This window comes from Hydra viridissima, unplaced genomic scaffold (genome assembly GCF_058129835.1).
Source record: "Hydra viridissima isolate aposymbiotic clone 2 unplaced genomic scaffold, HvirCarnegie_v1 scaffold_2, whole genome shotgun sequence".
Lineage (NCBI taxonomy): Eukaryota > Metazoa > Cnidaria > Hydrozoa > Anthoathecata > Hydridae > Hydra > Hydra viridissima.
In genome coordinates, this window is record NW_028324301.1 from 17,079,104 (window position 1) to 17,101,267 (window position 22,164).

The window sequence follows — 22,164 nt, forward strand, 5'->3', positions numbered from 1 at the left end:
ATAAACATGAATTCTTATTTAAACAGAATTTAGAAATAATCATCGAAATCATAGAAATTAGTAATCATTTTATTTACAATTTTACTTTACAGGCACATTTTTCTAATAAGGTTTCTGTTTTGGGTGATGTATTCATACTTTACTAAAATAGGTGGTTCAAAAAATATGAATCTTTGCAATTGCAACGCCCTTAATTAAATGTCAATTAGGTGTAACAAATTCCATTTAAGAGACAATTACTTTATACAATGCAGATTTATAGCTGTTTATAATATTTTAATTATATTAATGCGTTTTCAACGAACATCTTAATTTTCTTAAGTATGCCGAATTTACCGTATCATTGTGCCGAAATTACCATACTAGGTCGCTAATTTCGTCATTTTTGAGTATTTTGTAAAACAAATTTTACATAAAACTTTGTAAGTTTGAAACAATTTTTTAACTATTACTTAATAGATATATCTGCAGGACATCGATATGCATGATTTTTTAACGTTATTAAAGCAACCATTGTCTATAAACAACAAAATAGCTTAATACGCCGAAATTACCCTACTTTACCCTAGAACTTTCTTAAAGCATTGGACTTTGTTAGGTCACACCATGGTAGTTAGCATTTGTTATATAATTTATGTACCTTTTAGTTCTTAACTACCCAATGTTGTGTGCTAGAAGGTTAATAACACAACAGCATGGTAGGCAGCTAATTTTTTTTTTTAAGATAAAATATTTTTTAGGCATTAGTTTATCAGATAGGCACTACAAAATTATAAATGCTGCATGAACTATTAGCTGGGCGCTGTGATTACACACAACTCAGAGGTTCCTTCTAGTATTATTTTGTATGTATATATATATATATATATATATATATATATATATATATATATATATATATATATATATCATATATCATATATTATAAAAATGTTTTAATATGATAACTTTTGTTAATTGATTCCTAAGCTTTTTTCCAGTTATTTTGCAGTTTGTTCTTTACCCAGGTGATAAAAACGTATTTTTGCATAGTTTTCTGAAATAAGTTTCATCAGTGCAAATAAATGGTTATCAGTTATATTTGAGTCAAACATATGAGAAGTTTGTTCATTAAACATTTTTAAGTAATCAACTGGTCTCAAAACAGCACTAGAAATGGCATTTTGAATTCCTATTTCATTTGGAAGGAGGTCATTTATTGAGGCAAGCAACCTTTAGAAACATCTTTCAGTTTCTTTGCATATGATAACAACACTTTTGGTTGGTTTAATTAAACCTCCTCTGTCTTTGAATTTTAAAAAACTGGTTTGTTCGAAATGAAAAGAAAGTACTAACGCATTCCAACATTTAATGCAGATGGTTTATTGTAAATTTAGGTATCATATATTTCTTGATAAGATACATAATGTTGATAATGTTAGATAACATACAAAATATATGTTATCAAAAAATTCCTTTAAGAAGTTGTTTTAAATAACAAGTCAAAAACAATCGACTCAAACATTTAGAGCTGGATTATTACAAAGAATATTATATAAGTAAAATAACTTATGTTAAAAAATAATATTTTGTATTTAATATTCTTATTAAATACTATATCCATTAAATACATTTATGTATTAAATAATCCTAGAAGGAACCCCTGAGCTGTGTGTACTCACAGCACTCAGCTAATAGTTCATGCAGCATATACATACCTGGTATCTTGCTACAAAGATTGAAAGTATAAAATTTGTCAAAATTGTAAGTAGACACCACTGCCGCTTACCATACAGTTATGTTATCAACCTTCTAGCACACTGCATTGGGTAACTAAGAACTAAAGGGTACATAGATTATGCATAAATATTGTTTAATTGTAAATTGCAATTAAAAAGTATATCGAATATTTTGTACCTTAAAATCTAAAAATTACTTTAATTGTCTGATTTTTTTAGAAATCATTTCATTTCTTTAAAATTTTTAAAACTTTATTTCATAGTCTAGTTTTTCTTTCAAAGCTCTATTTATTTTCTTTAATATTTCTGTAAAAAGCCTTATAAAATGTACATCGATCACCGCCAAGAGCTCCGATCACCGCCATCTTGGGAGAAAAAAAAAACGGTAAAAATGCGTAAATACGGTAAAACTACGTAAAAGCGGTAAAAATCGGTAAAAATCGATAATTTCGGTAAATTGTGATGAAAGTTAGTAAACCCAAGAAAAAAAGTTCTATAGATTTTCTATAAAACTATTTTATTTCTATAATTTGTCTATAGAAATTTTATAGAACTCAATTATTTTTATAGAACTCCTATAGAAATGAAATGGTTTTATAGAAAATCTATAGAACTTTTTGTCCTGGGGGGTTCTAGAAACTTTGTCTATAGAATTGATCTAATATTAGATCATAGAGATATTCTACAAAAGAACTTGGGTCTTGAGAAAATAACGTCTATTGAATTTTATATCGTGGATTTTTATATAAAAAATTGTTGTAACATATGTTACAATAATGTTTTATATAAATCATATATATATATATATATATATATATATATATATATATATATATATATATATATATATATATATATATATATATAATTAAAAATCAAAGTTATTGAGATTTATTTGATTATCTACTTTTTATAACTCATTGAATTCGATAAGTCTTTCGATACACCAAACTTTTCTTGTTTAGTTATTTGACAATTCTTTGATAACCGCAGGTCTAATGGAAGACACAAGAGAATTGGTTGCTCGTTTAAATACACTTTTATCTAAAGTCTCGGTGCGCCTTATAATAGAAGAAAACAAAAAAGTAGAAAAATGAGTTTCGTAAAGAGTGAGAGGTTGGTCAACATAAAAGAAGAATATTTGTGTAATTATGTAAACGAAAATTCTAGTCGTATTCTTTAAAATGCTTGGTAGTTGTGTAATTTAAAAAGGTCGGTTAAATTTAAAATTACACTTAAATTTTGATTCGAATTAGAATTAGCGAATAAATAGTTTGAGAATGGGGAGAGGTTTTTGTTTAAAAAAGGTGAACGCATGTAATCTTAGTGTAGCAAGTATGAAAAGTACGTTAAATGTATCGCTCTTAAGGAAACGATTCATTTGGAAAGGATTTCTCTTTCAGAGTTTCAAGTTTTGAAAAAGATCTGTAAATTCTACCTTTTTGCTTTACAGATATTTAACAATAATTTATAGCATAAATAAATTTCATAAATGTAACATATTTATGATATTCATTTGTTTAAATTAATTTATTGAAGTTGTTCAAAAGAATTCTTTCTCTTTTCTTTTCAGCAAACTCTGTTCGGTGCGTCAGCTTTGTTTGGATGGCGTCAAGCCTTGTGTAGTCATTCTTTTACATAAGAATTTAGAAAGATAGTGACTCTAGCGTTATACTCCATTAGGATTAAAGTGCTTATAAGCTCCTCTCGATTCTTCGAAGGGAATAATTTATGTTAAAAAGAAAGAATAAGAACGCTCAATTATATGGACTGATAAATTCCCAGATTTAATTCCCATTGTTGTGGTACTTGTTTACTTTTTTTACTAGTTCTATTGGACTTTTTTTTTTTTTGTGCTGTAAAAGTCTAATTTTTAGCTGAGGATTTATTATTCTGTATGTATTCTCAGCTTCTACATGCTCTCATTTGTGTCAGAATGAATAAGTTTTTTATTTACAGCAAACTCTACAAAAAAATTTACAAATGAATATGTTTTATTTGGCATGTTGGAAACCTTGCTTCTTTAGTTTGAATAATGTTACTATAAAAGTTTTTTCTAAAAGAGAAACTCCTGAAGCATTCAATGTCAACAATTCGACTCTTAAGAGACAAACAAAAGAATCTCGACTATTGGTAGATGGATTCAATCATTTTCGATATATTACCTTGCAAAGCAGTTCTATAAACGTATTTTCATCGCATCCTTCTTTTTCGTTTAAATTGCTTTGACTCTGTAACTTGCGCTCAGAGCTTATCCAACTTTCAAAGCAATTGTAATTTTTTGTAAAGAAATCTATAAAACGCATATTTTGGCGCTATTTATTGTGCAATTAGGCTTTTCGTTATTCCAATGCGAGATTTGTTAATGTCGAAGTAAAACTGAATTTGGTGTACTTTGCTGTACAAAATAGTTTTAATAGGTGATAAATATGTTTTGTTTAAGTACAGATAACTTATAAAAAATTATTTTAAAACCAGTTGCAGAGAAATCACACAAAAGTTTATATAGAGCATAGATTTGGAAAAAGAAACAAAAAAAAAAAAAGAAACATTCTTCACAAAAAGATATTTACAAAGTTACTCTCCAATTATTACTTACTGAACAAACACGTTCTTATACTGGCATGCGGCTTCTATACAAAGTAAAAAAAAATTAGATTTCAATGCCAAATATAAAGCAACTTCAACTTATGACAGCTTTCATTAAACAACGAAACCAACCCACGCCTTCAAAACACGCCATCAATGCACGTCTTCTTAAATGTTTTTTAAAAAACGGTCACCAAAGAGAAGCACTTAAAAAGTCATCACATTGAGATGATTAAAAAGTTTTTAAACATTTAGAAATAAAAATAACGAGGTGAGCCGGGCCAAGCCATGAGATCTTTGGTATAGACATATCCTACGTCATTACTCCCCTTTCCGTAAGCTCGTTGCACTAAAACTAGTGACTTCACTTTCAAATCTTCAACGCTTTCTTTTAAACTAAACAACTCTACATTATAATCTATTATGCTAAAAGATGATTCCTTTGTTTTTAATGTCTCTAAGAAAGGATGTGTTTTGATGGTAATAAATGAAGAAGACGGGTACGAGTGATACCACCAAATGTAATTCGGAGGTTGTAACTCTCCCACCGACTTTAAAATACTTTCTTGTTTAAAGGGCGGCAGTGATTGTTTTAGTTCATATGCTAATCTACAAAGGTTCGACGAAAAGTCACACACAAGATAATCACTATTTGCTAGAAAGTATAAATCTACTAACACACTTTCAATGAGTTCTTTTGGAAACCTGCTTGAAAAATAGCTTCCAAGGTTTTTTGATAAATGTTCTGTGGATAACGTAGAAATTACAATACTTGGACCAAGCTTTTTAATAACTGGAATCACTTGAATATCGTCAGTTGCAACATAAATGCACTTTCTACTGGCATTAATGCTATCGAAGTATGCTTGAGCTTCGTTTAGGTAAACCGCTTCGTTTACATACTTTGCTTCTCCGCTCGTTAGCTTATCGCCGTGACGTACATGAAAGCCAACTACCGGTGAGCTAAAAGAAGTTTTTACTCTGAAGGCTTCCAACTTTTCTTTAAACTGAGGAGTCGGCCTAAGCAGCAGATAACCCAGGAACTGAGAAGTAAACCACATCCAAGGGTGCTTAACACCAAGTGACAACAGGTTTTTCTCAAGACTCTCTGGAATGGTGCCAGGAATATGTCTGGGATAAGGGTATCCTCCCATTGTGTTAAACTCCATAACATGGTGAGAGTTATTCACGTCATAACCGTTACTAAGATAACAAGCTGGGTTTTGAATGTTGCATATTTTTGAGTAGTTATCAAAGTACTTTTTCTTCAGGTATCCACAGCGCTCAGATTCAGGTTTCAGCCAGTGAAACACGCCGTTAAAGTGGCTGTACTCGTCTTGTTCAATAAAGAACATTCTTCCTAAACCGTACGCGACCTGCATGCATACACCGTAGCGATGCACATTTGACCCAAATCCTGCATAATTCTCAACATTTCTGCAAATTAATACTTTCTTTTTCTCGCAATCTCCTTCCTCTTGGAGCTCAAAAATTTGCTTCATTATTAACTCATGGACATCTTTCAACTCATTTAGATCATTAAACTGATGGAAATCTTTTAATGCAAAATATGATTCTTTTTTTTTTGGTAGAAATGGTATTTTGTTTCTTTGTTCTTCTCCAAATTCAAACACCAAGTAAATTAAAACCAAACAGGAAACAAATATTATCACAAACTTAACATAATTATTCATTTTATACCTTTTTTCTTTTGTCTAAAAACAAAACTTTAGAAGAACTGCTAATTACTGACGTTAAGTTTTATTTTCTGTAAATATTATATAAAAGTTTACTGTCAATTTACTGAGATGCAGAACTTCAAGCGTAGATTATGAAGTTTAGTGCGTTTTATAGATTGTTTTACAGAAAAAAATTACAATTAAAAAACATAGATATAGATATAATAACAAAAAATTTAAACAAATATTTTACAGCAAACCACATATAACACCTGTTATATAATGCCAGTGCAATTACTTTAAACTTTTTAGAGAGAACTTTATGAAAAATAACAAGAATTTGTAATTATGATTAGTTTTTACTAATCACAGAATTAATAAAGCACATCCATTGTATTGGCACATCTAATATGTTGGTTACATTTTATTGTTAGTATTGTATTGATAAATAATAAAATGAAGTACTAATTTTTCTTTTTTATTCTTTATTTACATTTTATATTTATACTCATTTCATTTATATTCTGTATCAGAGTCCCTTTCTTCTATAAGTACTTTAGGATTCCAAAGAACAGATAAGATTTCTCATGACAAAGATTTCTTTCTTCGACATTTGTATAAATTGTGATGAAATTTGAATAAGAACATGACAGGATCACTCATAACTATTTAACGATGAAACAGATCATCACCACTTAAACATGAGTTCCTCTAAGAATGATAAAGATATTAGTAGCTTCAAACAACACAACTTCCGATGATTTTTTTAGTTTTAAAATCTTGTGAAGATTTAAAGGTAATTGGTAACAGGACACACCAATTTCATCTTTCCAAATAAAATTTTTCCATTTCTTCACACAAGTCACCAAAGAAGTTTTTTTATCAAAGAAGTTTTTTCACCAAAGAACTAATTGCATAGCTACATGACAGGATTTCTCTAATAATTTTGATATTTTTAAGACGTACTTCCTAAATGTTGTTGGAAATTATATTTGACAATTTTTTCCCTTTCTTAAATAATGTGTTTTAATTTTTGACTCAATCTGACATAACTTTTTTTTTTGATATTTTGTCAATAGCCAAAGTGGCAAAGAGCTTTAAAGGATCTGTAAGAAAGTGTAAGAATTTTTTAATGTGGAAGTGAAATTTGACGGTAAGCTTTATGATAAATTGAATAAGATGAGGATGCAGAATTACTTGTTAGCAAATTTAAAGCTTTTCAATCAATCATGGTGAAAAAACTATTGAATGTCACTGTGACCATTGACAAAATGGCTACAAAAAATCTGACAAACTGTGTGATATTTGAAAGACCTCGTTTGCTTTAATCCTTATAGAGTCCTTGGTTTCTCGCTTATAACACACTCTTATGGGTCGACATACATGAGTATTATTAGGTGATGGATTATTATAAATAGGTGGTTTGACTTTTCTTCGACACAGATTTGAAGTGGAACAAGTTGAATGATTTAAATAGTACTGCCATCAGGCACCATACCGTTTACTTCTGTTTGCATGAATGTATTAAATAAATTATAATTATCAAACCAAATTTAAAGTAAAACTACAGCTTAAGCTATCCCCCTTCAATCTTTAGCAACTTTGATTTTTTGTATAAAACTTCTGTATCATTGTACAAATTGTGTTAAGCTGTATGTTTCATCAGGTCTTGATTGGAAATATATGCTTGAAGTGGAGTAACTGTGATTCCTTTTGGTTGACACTTTTCTTTTGCAGCTAGTACTTGGTTGTAATTTGGAAAAGTATTAACATTACTTTTTGTACACTCTGTCTTAATCTGGTTATACTGGCTCTTTAGAAAAATCATCATATAAAAGGAAAACAATTGCTTCGTCACCAAACTTTTTCACAACTTCTGTATTGACTTTGACTTTCTGGAGCACTTAAAGCTTTTTCAACAGTAATCCTAGTGAAACTGTTTGATTTCCTTAGAGTAAATCAAGTCTTGAAGTTTGCTGTGAAGCAGCCATAATCATAGCACCTGGATCATGAAAAGTTCGAACATTTAAACTTGCTTTTTGTTTCGAACAAAGCAACTTTTTACAAACGATATTTCTTAACAACCGCCAAAACTCTTCTTTTTCATTATGTATTTAGAAACTTTAGATCGAGATTCAAGTAAAGAATTTGGTAATTCAAGTTCTTTTCTAAAAAAAGATTCTGGCTTCATATCTCTCACAAGTTTATCATAACTATAGAAGTGTTTTTTGTAAAGTCGTACAACATGAGTAATAAAAATTCTCCGTTTTTCTTTAAGTTGACTCTCTGCATTCTTATTATAAACTGCCAGTTCAGCTTTCGATAAAATGCATAATTTCATATTTTTGGACAACTTCATGGTCTCATAGAGTTTCCTCCGTTTTATTTTGAACTATAAGTGTTTCTTCTCTTGTGGGCAGTTGTGAGTTTGATCTATTTTCTGAATTATTGAAATTTTGTTCATTTCATCTTTTGGTGAATCAAGCAATTTTTTTGTTTCAGTAGCAATTTTTAGGAACTGTGAACTCTTAGGGTCCAAAAGCCAAATTTTTACCTTAAAACAACAAGTGGAACTTCAATATTTTTTTAAAAAACTTGAGATGAAATTTAGAAATAGCGAATTTCAACTTTTTCATAAATTTTTCTTTCAACAAAGCTAACATGTTGATGAAGACCATATTAATTTTGTTGAAACTGGTTAATTTTAGTTTTTTTGATAAATTGATATCAAAGAAATAATGCTGCATTTTATTTCTTCTATTAGTCTTGAGTATGTTACTTTTTAATCACCAGGGCAAATTTGCACTTAAGAAAGTTGTGACACCGTTGATATTCTTATTCATCGTTGACACTCACTGCTCAATTAAATAAAGATTTTTAAAAATATGTTAGCAGCATAAACCTACAAATTACTGTCCCGTATATTTATGCATTTAAAAATGAAGCAGATCTATATTAAATTTTCAAATCAAGAAATAATTTCGCACTCTGTCAACCATTGATTCTTTTTAAAATTTTAATTCTTTTGGAAATTTTAAAACCATTGATTCTGGCATTTGAACAAAAAGTCCAAAACTTTTGTTACATTAAAATCTCAATAACATTCACGTTGATGCTTCGGAAATTTTAAAATATTTTAATCGTTTTTTTTTTTTTTAAATATTTTTAAAGTAAAGTTAATAATTTATCATGTAAAAAAAAAAAATAATAAAAAATAATGTGATATATATAATTTGGCAGAACCAGCCAACTCACACGATGCCGCCACAAAAAATTACGTGGACACGCATTCTTCAGGAGAAGGAACTTCAGTTGGCACAGCGGACTTGGATTTGAATTCCCATAAATTGATCAATGTGCTTAATCCGTCAAATGCGCAAGACGCCGCTACAAAAAGTTACGCAGACGTTTTGTTACAAAAATCCAACTTTTTAGGACTTGTTCCAAATTCAAGCTTTTCGTCCTTAGGATTAAAATCGCAAACGGTGGCATCAGCCGCCACGACAACAGTTTTCACTTACTCGGACGGACCTGGTGTTCTAAGAAGGTTATGGTTGGCTCTCAATGGAAACTTTCCTGGAAATGTTTTCATTCGAATATTTACAGATGGTGAAATTAACGTTGGAAATTATTCAGAAACCACGGAAGGCATATGAGTGGACAGCACTGGACTTGCTTGCGACTTGCTTTTTTCTCCCATCGGCGGCCCTTTTTACGCCAATTCTTTGCAAGGATGCAACGTTTTAAGCAACACTTCGTTGGGAGGATATTTTACTCTTGACATGCCGTTCAGGACAAACATCAGCATCCAATTGGTCAGCAAAAATACCTCTTCCATCACTTATTGGATTCAACCTTTCATTTCCACTCTTGCTTCCATTCCTGCCTCCATCCCTCTTTTCAAACTTTACTGCAGGACGTTCAGATATTTAAACACCACTTACGGAAACGAATATGTTTTGCTAGACACAAATGGAAAAGGAAATGGAGTTTTTCTAAAATACATCAGGATGCACATCACTGGAGCTTCTAGAAGCTGGTGGGAATCGAGAGTCCGAATGTACGACGGCAATGTGCCTCCTGGAAACGGAACCGTTCTCAGTCCTTGGACACCTTATAATACAAACAATTACACTACTTTTTCTGGATATGACGGTGACAGCAAATGCATCTTTTCCTCGTCTCAATTGGAAGATTTTTATTTGTCTTCGTGGAACGGATCAAACATATCCTCGTTCAACAACACATCGACTGGACTTCTGTTACAATCCAACTCCACCATCGGATTCACCACCACCATCTCCTTTTACATAAATTTTGCAAATGCAGATTCCATGCCCAGCGTTGCAGCCGGCAGAAGACTCGTCGTTACTCTCAACTCCGGCGACGCGCAAGTCGGTCAATCCGGAAGCTTTTACCTTCTTCTCGGACAAGCCTATTATTACGCCTAATTCTTAAGATTTAAACACCTTTACAAAAATTAAAAAGTTTTTTTTCATTACGCGTTATATCACGTCATGAAAAAATTAAAAAAATGTTTTTGTCGTCGTCGTCGGCGCAATTTTTGTCCCCAGAAAATTTTCACCCCGCGATTATCGAAAATTTCACAACGATGATGAAAAATGATTTTGTCCCAGAACTCCCTTTTTCTAGTAGTAACGAATGCTGAAATTTCACTCCTACGTACAAGATATCTTTAATTCGAGAAAACAATACAAATATATGAGAAAATATTCACTCAATGAAGATGAAATTGTTGACTTAAAAAGAACGGTAAATGCTTTATTAAGCTTTATTCAAGTAAGTGTTTTACTACCTGGCAATACATATGCAACGTGTTTTTTAATTATTCTAAGTATAAAGTACCTTGAGAAGCAGCTAAGTAACAATAAAAGTGAAACTACTCCTTTAATTGTCATATTGAAATTGCATTTGTTAGAATCTTCACAAACTTACAAAGATTCATAAGAATTAGAGAATGATCGCTTTTTATTGTGTGCTATTTTTTTGGATTCAAATTATAAAAGTTTTCAATTCTTGGAAAAATACGATAAAAAGAAATATTTAAAAAGCGTAAAAGAACTTTTGTCGGATTTTTATCTCGCAAAAAGAGTTAGTGAAATAATTAAAAAGGTGACAAACGAATTAAAAAAAAAATTTTGTCATTTGACGATGAAGAAGATGATTCTGGAAGTGATTGTGACAAAAATTTAAGTTGTCATTTGATGATGAAGAAGGTGATTCTGGAAGTGATAGTTACAAAAATTTAAGTTTAGATTTAAAAAAAAGAAATCAGTGAATATATAAATTTTTCAGTGCACGAACAAAATATTTTAGAGTTTTGGCATCAAAATCAACATGTGTTTCTAATATTGTATGGTATTTCAAAGATGATTTTATATACACCTGCTACCTTTTGACTCATTAAACAATTTGTATGCTAAGCGAAGTATTACAACAGAAGTATCTTGTTGTAATAATTATTTTTGAATTGATTTTATTGTTCTTTAATAAAAACTCTTAAGTTTAGTATTTGAACTGCTTTGTTTTAAAAACAACCAAATAAGTTACTATATTAATTTGTTTATAAAATCATATTTTAAACATGTTTAAAAAATGATTTTATAAACAAATTAATATAGTAACAAAGAATTAAATAATTTTTTTTTATTTATGTCCTTCAATACCATTTTAAATTGTTTTATCCGTTTTATACATTTATAAAAGTATATAATAGAAAATCAGAGGAGTATATAGAAGACAAGATTCTTATCATCAAGCTCCTTTAATTTTAAAATATGTTATCCAATAAAATAAAATCAGTTATGTTCCCACACTAAACAATATTTAAAAAAAAAAAACATCACCAAGGTTAGATTTTCCTTAAAAAATACTCATTGGACTCAGGGGCAGATTCAGCGTTTTTTAGTGTCAGAGATAACTAACTTTTAGATAGGGTTTGCCAATTTTACCGACTTTTTCATTTACCGGTAATTTGGTAAATGAAAATTTAAATGCCGGTTCACCGGTAAATTACAGGGAATTTTTTAAAACTTTCAATATGAAATAAAAAATTACAATAAATGTACTTTAATTTTTATTAGAATGCATTTTTTTTAAATTATTTTTTTAAGAAACATAAAATATCTCAAGTCTTATCTGCTAATCGAGATCTAATTTTGGTGAAAAACAATCCAGCTCCCACAAATTTACTATAAAGGAGAAAATATATACATATATACATATATATATATATATATATATATATATATATATATATATATATATATATATATATATATATATATATTAATCAAGTTTTCTCAGGCGATAAACTATGTTATATTATCGACAAGAAAATAAATATTACAAAATTTAAATAAAATCTTTTAACTTTCAATTAAAGTATTTCATGTTTTCTTTATTTAATTTTCAAATAACGTGTTTCATGTTTACTTTATTTATTACTCAATTTAACTAAATGATTTCCTATTTACCGATAACTCGGTAAATCGGTATACCGGTATTACAATTCCTAATTCCAACATGGAATGCTAGCAGATGCTACACGTAACGCTAGCAGATGGACACAGTTCAAGATTTGACAACAATGTTCTACATTTTCTCCATCAAAAAAAAATTTACTTGTTTATAAGTCCTCCTGATACAACTGGGGTTACTCAACTGTTGGATCAAAGTCCTAATCAGAACATGGATCGTGAATATGATAAAAAAAGAGATGAACTTTTTACAACTTTCCAAACAATAAACCGAGAAGGCTTCATGACAATATTAGGAGGAATGTGGGATAAATGGGCTTCCAGGGTTACCATAAGTAATGCTGCAAAGAGAGTTGACATATGTAAAAAAGGTTTAAATGTAAATAATATGCAACAAAATAAATTTCAACAGGCTGCTAAATGTATGGTTCAAAATCAAGAGCAAGAGCTTTCTAGCAGTCTTGTTCCAAGTACACCAAAGAAAATAAGCACACGTTCATCAGCAAATGTTTTTTTAACACCAATTACTCCACATTCATTTCCAGAATTAGCAAAAACAAATCATCGATATGGATCAGCTAATTATTGGAAATTTATGTTCAGATGATTATGAAAGAAAGTTATGAAAAAATTTAAAATCTAGAAGATAAATCAGGTTTGCTTACAGTAAACAAGGTAAAGCCAAAAGACATGAATAAAACGAAAATAATTCGTGTCACCAATATACATGGGTCAATGGAAGCCCAAAATATCATTGAACAGGTCGAGTTGATTGAAATTGGAAAAAGGAAAAAAAAGATAAAGAAAAAGAACAATTTTATAAATGTAAATTAAAATGTGTTTGCAGTGGCATTTGTGCAGAAAAGGGTTTTAAAGAGTGCCCAGTCTGCCAAGAAATAAAGAAATCAGTATGCAGCAAATTTTCTTGTAGAGTTAATTGAATGAAGCCAGTAATGATTAAACTAGCCACATCAACCGAAACAAATGATAAATATAAAGGCAATTTGAATAACGTGGAAAGCGATAAAATCAATTAGGGAAATGTTTTATGTTATTTTGAAATGTAACTTATTGATTCTGAAAAGAAATTTTGACTTTGTGTCTCAATGTTTGTATTAACCTTAGTACTCCTTAAACTTACAAGCGTCTCTACTGTAAATAAAAAGCTCATTTTAGCAACCAGAGAAAGATATTGTGAAAAAAATTTTTATTTTTATCTGTAGCAACAATATAGTTATCTAAAAAAAAGGAATTGCAAACTTATTTTCAAATTGGTGCTTATCCATGCTAAAAAGTGTTTTTTTTTTTTTTATTTTAAAATTAATTTATTTTTTAATTTGAAATTGTTTTTATCGCATCTTTTTAATATAAAAATAATCGAACTTGTATTATTTTGGAGAGAGTATTTATATGGGAGTCTCAAAACAAATAATACTATGCGCTAAAGCTCACACAATACTTGACAAGAACATAAATTATGACTTTGTAGTTTTTAAGGTGTTTGTGTTTTTAAGGTGTACCTACCTGTAAACTACTTTCTGCGGAAAAATTAAAAGATTTCAAAATTTGCATCACGGGGAACCTTGATGTGTACGCTATCACCCTATATATGTGGCGTTCTTGGGTCAGCTGGGTTGGCATTATCATAATCCATGATAACCGTGGTCAGTTAACTTCGCTTTTTAGTAACACCGTAATGGTGAAATTAAAATGGGATTGTATTGTGTATAATATTTTCTTTACCGCATTTTTTGGTGCCAATTTCATTTGAAAAGAGTATATGTCTTAAAAGTTTTAAAGGCTCACAGTTTTGAAAAATAGAAATAATAGAAAAAGCAAATATTACTTAAAATGTAAATTTTGACTTTACGTTAGGTCGGTAAAACAAAATGGCACTCAGGAGCACGCTTCGAACATTTAGAAATCAGAACATCGCCACATTTTTAACAATATCAAAGAGATCCTTTCCATCAATATACTTTCGTCCTGGACAAGGCTTCTCAATAAAGTGTACTAAAGTATCTAATGGTAACTAAATTTTGATTAAGAATAATAGCATTTGTATGCATTAGATTAGATAAAGTATATTCACTGGGAAATAAGCAACATTTGTAAAAATGAATATAGATCAAGTCAATATTATATATATATATATATATATATATATATATATATATATATATATATATATATATATATATATATATATATATATATATATATATATATATATATATATCAGAAACTAAAAAAATATTAATCAAGTTAATGTTTTTTTAATAAACTCTGAAATTCCTGAAAATTATTGTGCTGATTGAGTCCACTCCGTGTGTAATCTTTTTAAGGATTGTTTATATATAATGTTACACCAACCAAAAAAGATTAAAAATAACTTGTTAAATTATTTTCATGAAAACTGCCATAACAAACCAAGTTTTCATTTCCATAATAAATTTTTGTCTAAGTAAATGTGCAGTATACAGTAGCTTTTTGGGTCACTTCATGTAAATGTTTCCAGGACATGCCACTTGAAATCAGATTTTTCTGATTTTTACACCACTGAAGGATTTCAGTAAATTACGAATATCTTAAAATCTTCACAAAGCTGTTGTAAAGATATAATTATTTTAATCTTGTGCTGTTAGAAATTGTTTTGCTCCTAGTTGCTGGTGTGCATAACTTTCATTATTGAAAAGTTGGTTACCTTTAAGTTATATAAAGAGGCCATTTGTTAATTCTTTTTTACAATTTTATCTAAGTTATTTAAGGAAACTTACTTTAAAAATTGGGTTTAATTGACAATTTAAGCTTGAACCTGTAATTTTATAATTTATTTGTAACTCACAGATTTGTTTATTCTAAAATATTTTAGGTAGTTTCATTGGATTCCTTGTCCCGAAATCTCCCAAAATGTGCTAAAGCTAGCAGAAATGTCAATTTACTTAAGAAAACTGCAATTTTATAATAAAAACTTTTTATTTTAGGTTTTATAAACCAAAGGTTTTACACAACAGATTCTTCAACAGTAAGTTTTATTTGTTAATCTTTTTTCTGCTTATTCTTTTTCAATAAGTTTATTTGTCTGTTTTTATCTCAGGTTCATTGCGTAGATTTATTAATGCATTTGCTTAATCATTGAACGCCAGAGAACCACATAGTTTTTTAAGTAACTGTTTTAAATGAAATGCTGATACTATTAGTAATTATCTCATTGTCTTTATGTTTGAGACAAATCTTTCAAAGTGTCTGAATGGATTTTGCATTGCATCAAAATTGCAGTGCAATTTTCCCATAATTTTTAATTTTAGTATCACAATATTACATCTTTTGTGCCCTTTTGTTTTGAGAAAGTTCTTTTGTTAATAAATTTTGTTGCAAGTGTTATAAACACCTGTTTTTGTGAATGTCAGTTCACAGAAACAGGTGTGTTATTGCACCTGAAAATATTAAAAATTTTGTAATATGTTATTTTTTAGAGTGAAAAAGAAGTAGTTGAAGAAAGTACATATGTGATAACAGATAAGGAAACTGTTCAAGGTATACATAGCAATACATATTTTAGATGTTAGCTACATTACTAAGTATCAATATTAAGTGAAATCAAATAACTTTTAAAACAACACTAACATTAGCTTTAATGCTCAGTTTATAGATTTTTTTCTTTGAGAAAAGTCCAAAAAAAAATTTTAAGAATTGAAGTTCTAATATAATTTCCTTCGATCAAACTTTTCATATAGCTACTTACTTTTTTATAGTTTAAAACAAGAGAGATAAAGTTTCCTATTAAATTACAGGGCCAACAGTTAAACATGAGTTTCTTGCTGAAACAAGACAGCTGCTGGATATTGTTGCAAAGTCACTTTATTCAGAGAAAGAAGTAAGTTTACAAATATTTCAGAATTATTTTTTTAAATTCTATTTACTTCTGATCTAGATGCATCAAGTTTTCTTTTTTGTAAACTCTTTATTTTAAAATTAATAATTTTTTAAATGCTATGTGAGTGCTAATAAAATGTAAAGTTTTATGAAAAGATTTTTTTTTCTTTTTAAAACTTGATTGTAAAAACACATATGCAACTTGTTATCCTACTTTTAAATTAGGAGTGGGCAAAATTGAACAAATACAATAGTTTTAGATAAGGGAAGCAAAACATTATTTTGCTGCCTGTGATTAAGCCTGATAAAGCTGTGTAATATGCATTTTGATTAAGCATAAAAAAATCAAACTACAGTTATTGCAATCCATAGATTTAAAAACTAATTTTGAAAATACAAACTAGATATTATTAAAACTACTCATTAATGAAGTTTTACACAATATCCTGAAAAACTATCCCCATAGCTAATTACTAATGAAACTTCCCAGCAACTAAAAATAAGGACTTATTTTGCTAACTATTGTATTTTTAGGGTGTAATTTTAAAAAGTAATTAAATTTATATTTTAGGTGTTTATACGTGAAATTGTCTCTAATGCCTCTGATGCCCTAGAGAAACTGCGTCATTTGTTGCTTACCAGATCTACTATATCTGATTCTAACCTACCACTTGAAATTCACTTAACAACAGATGAAGAGAAAGGGCTATTCATTATTCAAGACTTTGGTATAGGAATGACAAAAAATGAACTTATTGAAAATTTAGGAACTATTGCTAGGTCTGGCTCAAAATCATTTGTTCAAAAGGCTACTTCTGACATTTCAACTCAAAATATAATTGGTCAATTTGGAGTTGGTTTTTATTCAACATTTATGGTGGGCTCAAAGATAGATGTTTATACTAAATCATTTGATGTTAACAGTCCTGGTTTTCTGTGGACCTCTGACGGGTTGCTATATAATTTTTTAAATTTTAAGTTTTAATTATAACTGTAATTTTCTTTTATAAAGACTTCAAAGTATCATTAATGTTTTATCACTTACTAATTAGCTCAGGTACATATGAAGTTGCAGAGGCTGAAGGTGTTTCCCGTGGAACAAAAGTTATTATTCACTTAAAAGATACAGAAAAACGGTTTTCAGTAAAATCTACTGTGGAAGGTATTATTATAAAGATTACATTCTTTTGGAATTTTAATGCACCACTCAATAGCATGATTTAATCATGGTTATCTGAAATTTGTATTTTTAAATGTTTGTTTAGATATAATTAGGCGCTACAGTAATTTTGTTGGATTTCCCATATATTTAAATGGCACTCTTTTAAACAATGTTCAGGTATAATAATGCATATTTTTTATTTTTTATAACTTCATTTGTATGTACTAATATTGAATAAACCTACGATTACTGTAAAGCATTAAAAAAATTCTAAAAATATAAAAGAAAAAGTATATCAGCCTTAGTTGTTTTTTTTTATAATATAATTATATATTGATTTTAATTGTTGTGCCAGCCTTATGTAAATTTATAAAATTAAATTAAAGAAAGATATTGAACTTTTGAAAATTATGTGGAAATTTATCAATTTTTTTAGGCTATAAATGTTAAGGATTGCATTTTAAAATAAGTTTTGATTCTATTACTTTTATGATATAATGATGCAACCCTTTTCTACATATTTTCAAGTGTTTCTAATAGGATCAACTTATTAGTAACACACTGGCTCAAACACCTTTTGACTTTTGAATGAAAGTTTTCTATTTTTGTTTGTTGCAAAATGTTACAAATGTTATTTTCTATATTTTTCTAAAGGGTTAATATGTAATAAAGTTGCTAATTTTTTAAAAGATTTCTTTAGGCGTTGTGGACAAAACCTGAACGTGATGTCACTGATGAAGAACACAAAGAGTTTTACCAATTTATATCTAACACATCAGATACTCCTAGATACTCACTTATGTACCAGGCCGATGCTCCTTTAAATATTCGTAGTGTTTTCTATGTACCTACAAACATACCAGAAATGTTTGGTTTTGGCCGAATGGAATCTGGTGTGAGTCTTTATAGCCGAAAAATTCTTATCCAATCTAAGTCTCCTAAGTTGTTTCCAGACTGGTTGCGTTTTATGCGTGGGGTAGTTGATAGCGAGGACATTCCATTAAATTTAAGTCGCGAACTTCTTCAAGATAGCAACCTTCTACATAAATTAAGTGAAGTTATAGTTGCTAAACTACTACGTTTCTTCATTGAACAATCAAAAAAGGATTCAGAAAAATTTAACAAGTTTATGAAAGAATGCGGCAATTTTTTCAGAGAAGGAGTTGTTATGACTCAATCATCAAGTCAAAGAGAAGAGATCTCAAAGTTGTTACGCTTTGAATCATCAAAAGGACGGCCTGGTGAATTGAAAACATTAACTGATTATGTAGCAGATATGAAAGAGGATCAAAAAGAAATTTTCTTTCTATGTGCTCCAAGGTAATACTTTCCTGTTTTTGTTCGAATTTTGATGCACTTTGATTGTATTTTGATGCACTTTGATTATATTTTGATGCACTTTGATTGTATTTTGATGCACTTTGATTGTATTTTGATGCACTTTGATTGTATTTTGATGCACTTTGTTCGTATTTTGATGCACTTTGATTGTATTTAGAGTATATTCAGCCACACCTTTTGTATTTTTAGTCGTGAGCTGGCTGAATCATCACCTTACTTTGAAGCTTTAAAAAATCAAAATGTGGAGGTATTATTCACTTACGATGAAAATGATGAAGTTGTCCTTGCAGCTCTTAAAGAGTTTCAAAAGAAAAACATAACATCTGCAGAAAATTTTTTAACAAGAAATGATTCCTCGCAAGCTAATGAAGAATCAGAAAGTGAGATTTAAAAGAAAGTTTTTTGAATATCTAATAATGTTAAGGATGCATTTTAAGGCAAGATTAAGATAGAAAATTTAATTTTGAATAACTTTTTTTTCTGAAAGTTCATTGAATTGCATTTGCACAGATTTTGATAGAAATAGTTTTTTTAACAATAAACTGATGATATTAAATTCTAGCTACTGAAACTCTATCACAAACTGAAACATCTGAGCTTTTGGATTGGATTCAAAAAACTCTAGGAAAGTCTAAGGTTCCTAACATCAAAGTATCTAGGCGACTCTCGACACATCCTGCAATGATAACCGTTCCAGATATGGGATCAGCCAGAAGATGGCTTAAATTTGTAAAGTCAGGTCCAAATGCAGACCTTTTAAATATGAAGTTTGATATTTTACAGCCAACGTTTGAGATAAACCCTAGGTATGCGATAAATATTGTGTATTATTTAAATGATTATGTTGTGAAAAAGAAATGCAATTTCTTAATAGCACTATATAAATACGGACTCACCATATAAGTAATGATGCGCACTATTTAAAGTATTCACTATATTGAAACGAATAATCGTTTAAATATTTCATAAGGTAAATATTTGGTCTGATAGATCATAGTAATGCTAATTATAAAAGGGTACTTCAGTTTTGTTAAAGTAGGGTTTGAGGATGTCGTCCATGTTATTTGTTCTACTTTAGCCATGAACTAATCCGATCTCTAAATCAACTGAAAAATTCGAATCCATTGTTGGCCGACCTTTTAGTTCAACAGGTAATTTCGGTTACTCTTTACAAACGAGTTTAATTTTATTTACAACAAAAACACCTAATTTTTAAAAGCCTGTAATAGATCTAAAGTAATCAGTTTTTAGGGGATGATTAGTTTTTTTTAACTACTTTTCAATTACTGCTTCCCAGCTCAATAATTTATTTACATATCCATTTTTTATGTTTATATAGTTAATTTATTTATGCTTTTAAACGGTTTTGTTTTTATATATATAGAAATAAGAAATCATAGTGTATGGAAAAACGTCAGAAAACTAATTGTTCTACTTTTTATAACTCATCGAATTCGATAAGACTTTCGATACATCAAACTTTTCTTGTTTAGTTATTTGACAATTCTTTGATAACCGCTGGTCTAATGGAAGACACAAGAGAAATGGTTGCTCGTTTAAATACACTTTTATCTAAAGTCTCGGTGCGCCTTATAATAGAAGAAAACAAAAAAGCAGAAAAATGAGTTTCGTAAAGAATGAGAAGTTGGTCAACGTAAAAGAAGAATATTTGTGTAATTATTTAAACGAAAATTCTAGTCGTATTTTTTAAAATGCTTGGTAGTTGTGTAAATTAAAAAGGTCGGTTTAATTTAAAATTACACTTAAATTTTGATTCGCTAAGAATTAGCGAATAAATGGTTTGAAAATGGGGAGAGGTTTTTGTTTAAAAAAGGTGAACGCATGTAATCTTAGTGTAGCAAGTATGAAAAGTACGTTGAATGTATCGCTCTCAAGGAAACGGTTCATTTGAAAAAGATACTGACTCAGAACACTCTTCGAAGGTGTGCAAAAACATTGGCACCGATTAAAATAAAGTTCACGTATATAGAATGGTCACGTCAATTATTGCATTTAAGAATGGTCATTAATGGTTAAGAATATTGCACATATATAGAATGGTCACGTCAATTATCCCATCGAGTTATGAGATTATCTGAAAGAAACCTTATAGCGATGCTTTTTAACTTATTTTAGGAAGGGTTCAAGAGTCCTCTAATTTGGTACAACCTGAGATACATATAGAAATGCCTCAGAATGAAGTCATATTTACGGAAGATAAACATGAAAAATGCTAACGTCATATGTTTACGTATTCAATTTCTATAGTACTACAAAACATTTCCTTTCAGAAACTGTTCAAAACTCGATGATGTCGAAATTGAGATATCATCAGGAATACTTTAAAATGATGCCAAGTTTAAGGATGTTAAACTGAAGAAGGTTTTATTTCAACAGGTAATTTCGGTTACTCTTTACAAACGAGTTTAATTTTATTTACAACAAAAACACCTAATTTTTAAAAGCCTGTAATAGATCTAAAGTAATCAGTTTTTAGGGGATGATTAGTTTTTTTTAACTACTTTTCAATTACTGCTTCCCAGCTCAATAATTTATTTACATATCCATTTTTTATGTTTATATAGTTAATTTATTTATGCTTTTAAACGGTTTTGTTTTTATATATATAGAAATAAGAAATCATAGTGTATGGAAAAACGTCAGAAAACTAATTGTTCTACTTTTTATAACTCATCGAATTCGATAAGACTTTCGATACATCAAACTTTTCTTGTTTAGTTATTTGACAATTCTTTGATAACCGCTGGTCTAATGGAAGACACAAGAGAAATGGTTGCTCGTTTAAATACACTTTTATCTAAAGTCTCGGTGCGCCTTATAATAGAAGAAAACAAAAAAGCAGAAAAATGAGTTTCGTAAAGAATGAGAAGTTGGTCAACGTAAAAGAAGAATATTTGTGTAATTATTTAAACGAAAATTCTAGTCGTATTTTTTAAAATGCTTGGTAGTTGTGTAAATTAAAAAGGTCGGTTTAATTTAAAATTACACTTAAATTTTGATTCGCTAAGAATTAGCGAATAAATGGTTTGAAAATGGGGAGAGGTTTTTGTTTAAAAAAGGTGAACGCATGTAATCTTAGTGTAGCAAGTATGAAAAGTACGTTGAATGTATCGCTCTCAAGGAAACGGTTCATTTGAAAAAGATACTGACTCAGAACACTCTTCGAAGGTGTGCAAAAACATTGGCACCGATTAAAATAAAGTTCACGTATATAGAATGGTCACGTCAATTATTGCATTTAAGAATGGTCATTAATGGTTAAGAATATTGCACATATA

The 22,164-nt window shown here is 29.3% G+C and overlaps 3 protein-coding genes across 3 annotated transcripts in view; 2 read left to right on the top strand and 1 right to left on the bottom strand.

The window, feature by feature from the left end:
- The first annotated feature begins 364 nt into the window (after window positions 1–364).
- Window positions 365–22,164, top strand: part of LOC145194661 (E3 SUMO-protein ligase ZBED1-like) — a 244,672-nt gene continuing 222,872 nt past the window's right edge. Inside the window, exon 1 of the mRNA XM_090077115.1 lies at window positions 365–422. The gene's annotated coding sequence lies outside the window, so the exon portion shown is untranslated. The remainder of the gene's footprint in view (window positions 423–22,164) is intronic.
- On the bottom strand, window positions 4,360–5,858 carry LOC149892252 (alpha-(1,6)-fucosyltransferase-like). Its single transcript, XM_090080563.1, has one exon. It carries the CDS (start codon window positions 5,807–5,809, stop codon window positions 4,559–4,561), a length of 1,251 nt encoding a protein of 416 aa, XP_089936689.1. The 5' UTR covers window positions 5,810–5,858; the 3' UTR covers window positions 4,360–4,558.
- Window positions 14,241–20,578, top strand: LOC145185639 (heat shock protein 75 kDa, mitochondrial-like). Its single transcript, XM_090077131.1, has 12 exons — window positions 14,241–14,514; window positions 15,471–15,511; window positions 15,963–16,023; window positions 16,281–16,363; window positions 16,934–17,313; window positions 17,415–17,524; window positions 17,628–17,701; window positions 18,225–18,844; window positions 19,055–19,245; window positions 19,428–19,671; window positions 19,944–20,016; window positions 20,359–20,578. The coding sequence occupies exons 1-12, from the start codon at window positions 14,376–14,378 to the stop codon at window positions 20,488–20,490; spliced, it is 2,148 nt and encodes a 715-aa protein (XP_089933257.1). The 5' UTR covers window positions 14,241–14,375; the 3' UTR covers window positions 20,491–20,578.

Excerpts from the sequence above, each read along its gene's own strand:
- LOC149892252 (XM_090080563.1), bottom strand. The coding sequence starts at position 5,809 with ATGAAGCAAATTTTTGAGCTCCAAGAGGAAGGAGATTGCGAGAAAAAG.
- LOC145185639 (XM_090077131.1), top strand. The coding sequence starts at position 14,376 with ATGGCACTCAGGAGCACGCTTCGAACATTTAGAAATCAGAACATCGCC. Across the intron at positions 14,515-15,470 it reads GTGTACTAAAGTATCTAATG|GTTTTATAAACCAAAGGTTT; the intron begins GTAACTAAATTT and ends TTTTTATTTTAG. Across the intron at positions 16,364-16,933 it reads CACTTTATTCAGAGAAAGAA|GTGTTTATACGTGAAATTGT; the intron begins GTAAGTTTACAA and ends TTTATATTTTAG.